The sequence below is a fragment of the Mus caroli genome, chromosome 15, assembly GCF_900094665.2.
Source record: "Mus caroli chromosome 15, CAROLI_EIJ_v1.1, whole genome shotgun sequence".
Classification (NCBI taxonomy): Eukaryota; Metazoa; Chordata; class Mammalia; order Rodentia; family Muridae; genus Mus; species Mus caroli.
In genome coordinates this window covers 17,315,556-17,324,009 of record NC_034584.1, presented here as the reverse complement: position 1 = coordinate 17,324,009, position 8,454 = coordinate 17,315,556, and the positions used below count along the sequence as shown (strand labels likewise).

Sequence of the window (8,454 nt, the reverse complement as noted above, 5' to 3'; positions counted from 1 at the left end):
TAAACATTCCTCTGTTGAGGGGCATCTGGGTTCTTTCCAGCTTCTGGCTATTATAAATAAGGCTGCTATGAACATAGTGGAGCATGTGTCCTTCTTACTGGTTGGGACATCTTCTGGATATATGCCCAGGAGAGGTATTGCTGGATCCTCAGGTAGTACTATGTCCAATTTAGAAAAATCATTTTTAATAAAGCTTCAACTTGAGTGGAGTCGCCCTGCTATCATTTAGAACTGTATAGACACCACAGTTCTTTCTTTCTCTCTTTTTTATATGGAAAGTTAAAATCTGGTCTATCACTGACATGCCACATATTTTAAAAATCACATAACTAATTTAGTTTCAAAGAATCATTACTACAAAATAACTTTGCTACAATGGATCTGACAAGGAAACTCCTGTGTCTTTGGTAGAGGCTATTGAGGGGAGACACTAAATGTTAAACTCTTGTGTTAGCAATGGAATCATTTAAGCCTTTGAGCGCTGTTTGATTGAGGTAACTTTATTTGATATGTGAAAAGGCAAAGAAAGTCAGTTCTAGAATATAATGTTAAGTGTGGGATACCTGTGTCTACTTCCATAACAGAATCGTGAATTGAAATTCCCCAGTCCAAATGAAGATTTGCATCTTCTGAGAGCTATTATTTGATGCTAAAGTATCCCTCATAATATGATTTATGCCTGTGCAATATTAACCATGAAGAACTCTAATTTCTTTCCTTGTATAGATTCCAGCAGAAAAAAGTAACAATGTGCATAAGAATAAAGTATTTTATCAGAAGCAAGTTCTACGAGCCCTTGGATCTTAAACGTTGCAGTATCCAGTACTGTGAAAAATAAAGGTATTTTAAATCCTCAGGGGGTACATTTTCAGAGAAAGCTAAAACTAAACATGCAACTTTGGGGAATGGATTCAGATGACTAAAAGAAGAAAAACATACAGACTCCTGGTCCTATTTCTGAAATCATATGCAATCATTGGGCAAAGACTACCATTAAATTGGTTTTCATATGAAAAACAATTTTAACAGTTATGTCTATTTTCCTCTATGTTAGCATAGTCACTTTGCTTTAGAACTCCCGCTTTAGATGCATAGATTTATTTCAGCAGTAAATTACTTGTTTATTGAGTACAAGGGCCTAGTTTCAATTCTCAACATTGCAAGGTAGAAAAAAAAATTAAGCTCGTATTCTTAAATTGGTCACTCACACTTGCTACTATGCAACCATTCACACACCATAACAAACACAGTATATTATGCTATTACAGTGGATCAATAGGTTCCAATATGTGAATCTTACAACTGCCTCATTTTCAAATCAACATGGGATAGCAGGGCTTAGATTTTTAAAGTGCAAAATATGTCAAACTAGTTCATGTATTGTGGTAGTACCTTGCTATCACTACTCTTTGGCATCATCCTTTGAAGTTATTTTTCTCAGTCCATTTTACAAATGAAAAAACAAATGAATCGTTAATTTGAGGGACATGCCCACCATTGCAACATTGTAACCAGTATTGTAAGGAATTACATTGGTTGTTTGTATTGAATTTCTATGACAATACTTTACAGTCACACTAATAAGAAGTCATTAAATTTTGTGGCACATGATCTACTACTGTTCCTTGGCAGCACCTTTAATATGAGTTTGCTATTTCCTGTTGACCTCATTTAGTTTGTCTAAGGAGCATTTAAAAAATGTTATTCATACCTAACAGCACTACTGCCCACATCAAGGTCTTGTGCTGTGACTGCTCCGATGATGGTCCCCACAGGAGTGTCTTCATAAACCTCCATGGTGTACAGTGGTTTGCTGAACACTGGTGGCTCGTCCACATCCAGCACGCTGATTTTTACTGTAGCAGTATCCTTAAATGGCCCAGCAGAGTGAAAGCGGTGGTCAAGGTGAAGGTTGGAGGCCTCTACTTTAAAAGTATATGCCTTCTTGGTTTCAAAGTCTAAAGGCTGTAATAAGGACAAAATGAAAAATTATATTTATATAGATCTGGGCAGAAAATGGTGAACATTGCTTCTAAGCAATCTGCCAGCTGCTTCCAATTAATTACACGTTTCAGATTCTCTTCTAAGAATACAGAGTAGAGAAAATGAAAGTAAATATTTAAGAACATTAAAGATAAACGGGATGTAGAAGAAACCTGCAATGTTAATTATATTAATACACAGAACTGACAAAATCTACATCTACACATCAAAGTAGACAGGGCTACTCATGTCCTACTAGGCAATGTGCAGTGAGGAAGACATTTTGTTTTTATCCAATACTGACATCTACTGGACAGAAGTAAAGATGGAAAGAATAGAGTAACAGAGAAATTGTTTGATTATTTAGATTTAAGGATCACATACAATGTTAGACATTCCCTTTTCTTATTTTTTCCCCTATTACCATTTTTTTTCTTAAAAGTCCTGAATGCTCAGGTATTTTTATCTAGAAAGAGTGAGTAAAAGTCAGTAGATTGGGTAATTACAGTTGTTTGCATTCCAAGAATAATGTGAAAAAAATTAGTGCATGCTGCAGTACATTGTCAGAAAACAGCAGAAGGAATTATGACCTCAAACATATTGCTAAGTTACAGAAGACATTGGAAGTAACAGTGGAAGTTAATTTGTCCATATGCACTGATGCTCTGTGTAGATATATTTTCCTACATCTAAATATCAGTTCTTTCATCTCCATATCTATTGGCTAAGATCACTGTAGCAATGAGATACTTTGTTTGGAGGAATGAGTTGAGTTGACCGCGGCTCACGTTATGTGGCTTAAGCTGGCCCTGAATTGACAATCCTCCTGTCTCAGCTCCTTATTGCTGTGATGGCCAGTGGGGTGGATCACACTCAGCATTGTGGGGGAAGCTGCTTTGTTTGGTAACACAGTAACCATCCCAGAGCGTGGATGGCTGCCGCTTGAGGATCTAGACTTTCAGAGCAGTATAATATATAATAGTATAATCCAAGTGAGCCAATGAAGAAAGAAGAAAATGATGCATTTATGATAAGACTTAGCATGGATTAATAAGCACAAGGAAAGGTAAGCACACATTTTCAAATATCTGAAAGGTCTTCCTAAGGAGCAAATGTGTTGGAGTAACAAATAAGAATTCAATTGTAATTTATAAGGAAGAAATTCATGATATATGGTATGACATTTGATACTTCCTATCTCTTTACTTTCAACATATTTAGAAAAAGCTGTATTGTATCTTAGAATCAGTTGTCGTGTCTTAGGATGCAGTCCTGTGCACCACCTCCCCGTCATCTCTCTTCCCTGATTTCTCCTACCCATTGAAATGTCTGACATTTGTACGATTATAAGAATTCCTTCCAGACAAGCCTTAAAATTAATTCTTTTACTTTGCAGTAAAAGAATGAATGAATTTGGCTCCCTACCAGTATGTCAGTTTCAAGGTAATGGCCAGAGAAGGGAATTCTACATTCCTTTACCTTTTTTATTATCCATCATTTTTGAAGACAGGCTTGTCTATGGCTTTTATGAACTCTTCACCTAACACAGCTGGCAAAGATTAAGTGGTCAAGTTTAAGAGTTGGGGGTGCATTGGGGAGAACCTGTTTTTACCTAGAGATTTGTTTTGCAACTGAAAACTTACATTAAGCAATGATCATTGTCTTGAAGAAAACCTTTCAGAGAAACATCACAGTAATATACAAGACAGAGCTCCTTTTTGGTGACCCTGACCCTTAAACAATCTCTCCTTAGAAAATGAAGCATCTCAGCAAAAGCTGGTAGAATCAGCAGTTGGCTCTTTCCTTGCATTTAACAAACCACTAATCTTACTGCTATCTTAAATTGGGGATAATGAGCTTCACTTACTAATAATCACAATAAAATGCTAGTATGTAAAAGAAGTACAGATGACATTGACTGGCTTAGAATCTTTGAAAACTGAATATTTCTGAAAAGTTGAGTGAATTTAATTCTCCCACAATAAATAGAAGACCTTCTAACACCATTCACAGGCCATTTGAACATAAAGATTATAGAAGAGAAGGAAAAGGATTGGTAAAACATGGCTTAAGTGAGGAATTCCTGTCTCCTTGGTGAACAATATGTTACTTACCTCAGCTATTTAGTGGGAAAGACAATATTGTAGGGAGCTATGCAATGAGTTCAAAATTGTAATTCTATAAAAATGTACATTTAATATCACCCTAAATTTGAAAGAAGAAGAATTAGGCAAGCTACATTATTATAGTGACTCTTTTTCTTTACATTCTTTTTTGCCTAGGAACAGAATAGCGACAATAATGAAGAGCAGAGTGTGCAGGTGTTTTCTTTCACTTCAGAGGATGTATTACATGTAAATATTTAGGTGACTGATTCCCCAGGGACTCTCAGAGTTCCTGCTTCTACATAATGTTATGTAGAAATGGATGGACTCCATTTATTGATGTTTTTATGAATTTGAAAATCAATATCTCTGGAGGACATAATGCAGATGTGTTTCCACTTATTATTATTTTAATATTCTATTTTTATTATCATTACTAAGTGTTCTCCAAGGGCCCCCAACATCTGTGTTTAGTAGTCCAACACTGAGAGTAGGTATGGCGTGTGAATTTGATAGCATGTCAACAAACAAGGCACTGAGTTTTAATGGAAGACAAATTATACAAATGTAAGTATGGTCCTTAAAATTTTGACATAGAATTGAGCCTCTGACCTAATGGGTGAGGTTTTTTTTTTGTTTTTTGTTTTTTGTTTTTAAGTGATGAAGGCAGCTTGTGGCTGTTTTCTAAGATGTTACTTATGAGGACTTGGGCACTCATAATAAGTAACAAAAAAACAAACTTATAAAGGACATGTATCTTTTCATCAACACAGTAAGGTGAGCACTCTCAAAAACTGTATCCTGCATTAACAGGATTCTGCCATGCAGAGTCTACAAAGTCTTAATCGTCATTAGAAAGGCACATTTTCAAGGAAGCAATAATTAGAAGATGTCATCACCTGAAAAGGAACAGGATGTCTTTGGACAGAGAGTTGGGAACAGATTTATATCATACTAACACAGGATGAAAAGACTTAGAGAATAAACTTTTGTAATGTAAGCTCACTGGTCTGGATGATAAAGATAAGCATTCAGGATGAAGTATGTTTTGAGAAGAAATCACCTCTTTTCATGGATGGGTTTTATGATCAATAATCTCAATTCTAGTTTGGAAGGAAGCAAAGGAGACTATGCATATTCCATAATCACTATGAAAGCACTCAAATCAATATTTCCATAAAATATGATCAAGCTGTGGATAAACCGAAAGTGCCACAGTATGAGGGGAGAATGTCCTTGCAGGGTAAAAATATACTGATACATGGATCTTTGGCAGATTTTCTTTTAACAAAATTGTGATGTATTTCACCATTGTAAGGTGTGTAGTGTGTATGTGCACCTATGAAATATATAAAAACAGAGTTTTCATGTACACTTTTTTCCAAATAAATTATGAAAATTAAGATACACACATTTCACTCAGTTTGTTTCAAAATATGTTCGGTCAAAACTTCTTATTAGAAATTTATTAATTTTCCTATGAAAATATACTGAGTTTCATATTTATTACAATACAGACATGTATTGATAGTCTTAACAAATTAACTTAATTTTTAAAGGGCAATATTCAAATGACTCTAATTAGAGACAATAATTTTAACACGTGTTTAACAATGCAAATCACATCAAGTGCAGAGCTGTGAAAGTCCCCAATACTTCTTTGTACAAATTTCAATTAAAAACTCCTAAATGTAGCAAAAGATTTAGTCAAATATTGGGTTTTGAGTAATATATATATACATATATAATATATTAAATATATATTAATTATTTATGTATTTTACTATATGTGGAAATATCTTTATATTTATATTAAGATATAAATATAGTATACATTTATACTATATTTCATAAAAATACTATATTTATAACTATATATTATAAATATATTATAGTAATATATATATAATCATATAGTACATATAGTAAAAATCATTTACTAACAAAGTTCTTTATCACATGATAGAACGTGTATGCTTTTTAAACTTAAAATTTATATTAAGCTATAGCTTTCTTTTCTGATCTGCTTGTTTTCCATTTGTGAAATCAATACAACTTATTTTTATTATTGTATAATATAATTAACTTTATAGTGCATGTGATTAAAAATAAAAATAAATGTATCTAAATAAATAACAGTTAACAAAAATAAAATACTTCTTTAGCCAATGGAAATTTCACTATTACTGAGGCTATGGAGCACTCTCAAAAAGGGATATCTCATGACTTTCTCCCGAAAGACATAAGAAGCAGCTGAAAGAGTCAAATGCTCTTGTTTGCACACAACCAATGGACAGAAGTAGCTGACCCCTGTTGTTGAATTAGGGAAGGCTAAAAGAAGCTGAGAAGGGTGATCCCGTAGGAGGACGAGCAGTCTCAATTGATCTGGATTCTGGAGATCTCTCAAACACTGGACCACCAAACAGACAGCACACATACAATAGAGGACTTCCGGGTCTGTGTTCATTCAGAGATGATGCACCTAACCCTTAAGAGACTGAAGGCCCCAGGGAGTTTAGAGGTCAGGTGGGGTGGGGTGGGGGCAACCACATGGAGACAGTGAGTGTGGAGAGGATGTGTGGGATGTGGAGCAGTCAGTGGGTGAATCAGGGTTGGGGACCTGGAGTAGAATATGGAGTGTAAAAACTAAATTAAAAAAATATTCTCCATCTAGTGATTGCCATATGCAGGGATCCATCCCATAATCAGCTTCCAAACGCTGACACCATTGCATACACTAGCAAGATTTTGCTGAAAGGACCCAGATATAGCTGTCTCTTGTGAGACTATGCTGGGGCCTAGCAAACACAGAAGTGGATGATCACATTCAGCTATTGGATGGATCACACGGCCCCCAATGGAGGAGCTAGAGAAATTACCCAAGGAGCTAAAGGGAACTGCAACCCTATAGGTGGAACAACANTATGAACTAACCAGTACCCCGGAGCTCTTGACTCTAGCTGCATATGTATCAAAAGATGGCCTAGTCGGCCATCACTGCAAAGAGAGGCCCATTGGACTTGCAAACTCTATATGCCCCAGTACAGGGGAACTCCAGGGCCAAAAAGGGGGAGTGGGTGGGTAGGAGATTTGGGGGGGTGGGTATGGGGGACTTTTGGGATAGCATTGAAAATGTAAACGAGGAAAATACCTAATAAAAAAATAAATTAAAAAAATATTCTATGTACTTTAGTGCTATATTTTTGTTTATTGGGGGGAAAAAACCTACAAATGTGGCGAACTACTTCTAGGGACACAAAATATAATGAGAATCAAATATTTTAAATGTTTGTACCACACGCATCTTAGGAAGCTGAAATGAAATGTTTGCATTTTCAGAAGAAAGTAAGAGTTGGGGAAAAGGATTCATGAAGGCATTTTTCATGCCGTGCTTTCTTTGTAGAATGAATCAAGTACAGAATTGCACTCAGTGGGGTGTAATGAGATGTTACTTCTCTGTGTCTACTGAATATGTCAAAAGTGGCAGCAGAGAAGGTACTCCCTCCTCTATATCTTGCTGGTGTGGAAAGGCAGAATCATATTCATATAGAATGAACAGCTGGAGCTACACACACACACACACACACACACACACACACACACACACATATTTAGAGTAAAAGATAGGGAATGAATGTAGGTGAGAAGGCTGGGAGAAGAGCCAGTGCAAAAGTGGAAATGAAGAACCAAGCAGGCTTATGTCAAAACCTTGGCTGGATAGTGAGTTGGAAGTCTGACCCAGAAGAAACACTGGACAAGCTCAATGACCCAGCTGCAAAGACATGTCCAGAGCATTGAAAGCAGCCTAACAGATTTGCTACATTCATAGTTTAGAAAGGATCAAAAGGAAAGTATAAACAGGACTATTTTTTTCTGTGTGTGTGTGTGTTTACAAGTGTTTTGCACATGCACCTTTCTCTATGTGTCCATATCTGTATGAAGGTATAGGGACATGTACTTAGCATGGAAGACAGAAGTCCATTGCAGATGGCTCTTTATATTGCTTTCCACATTGTTTTTTTAAGGCAGGCTCTTCCTTAAACCTGAACTTCACCAATTTAGCTAGACTTAGCTGGCAACTGAGCAGAAGGGAGCATCCTGAAACCTCCTCCACAGCTTTGACATGATCTCACTGCCCAGGATAGATTTGAAACCAATTAAATGCCAAGTTCTCTATGTAATGAGTCATATACCCAAGTCCAACCATAAACATTTCTATAGAGAGCAGAGATGAAATCATTTGCTACTTTTTTTTTGTATTTCAAATTAAAACTTTAACCCTAAGATAGCAGATAAATCTACACTGAGTGTTTCAACTTATTTATCTGCTTCAACTATATATATATATATATATATATATATATAT

General features: G+C 35.7%; 1 protein-coding gene across 3 annotated transcripts in view; it reads right to left on the bottom strand.

The window, feature by feature from the left end:
• Cdh12 (cadherin 12) overlaps window positions 1-8,454 on the bottom strand; it is a 1,068,420-nt gene that overhangs the window by 57,095 nt on the left and 1,002,871 nt on the right. For all 3 annotated transcript variants that reach the window (XM_029469980.1, XM_029469979.1, XM_021183292.2), the window contains one exon: window positions 1,712-1,965. In XM_029469980.1, the coding sequence (XP_029325840.1) occupies window positions 1,712-1,965 (254 nt within the window). The remainder of the gene's footprint in view (window positions 1-1,711; window positions 1,966-8,454) is intronic.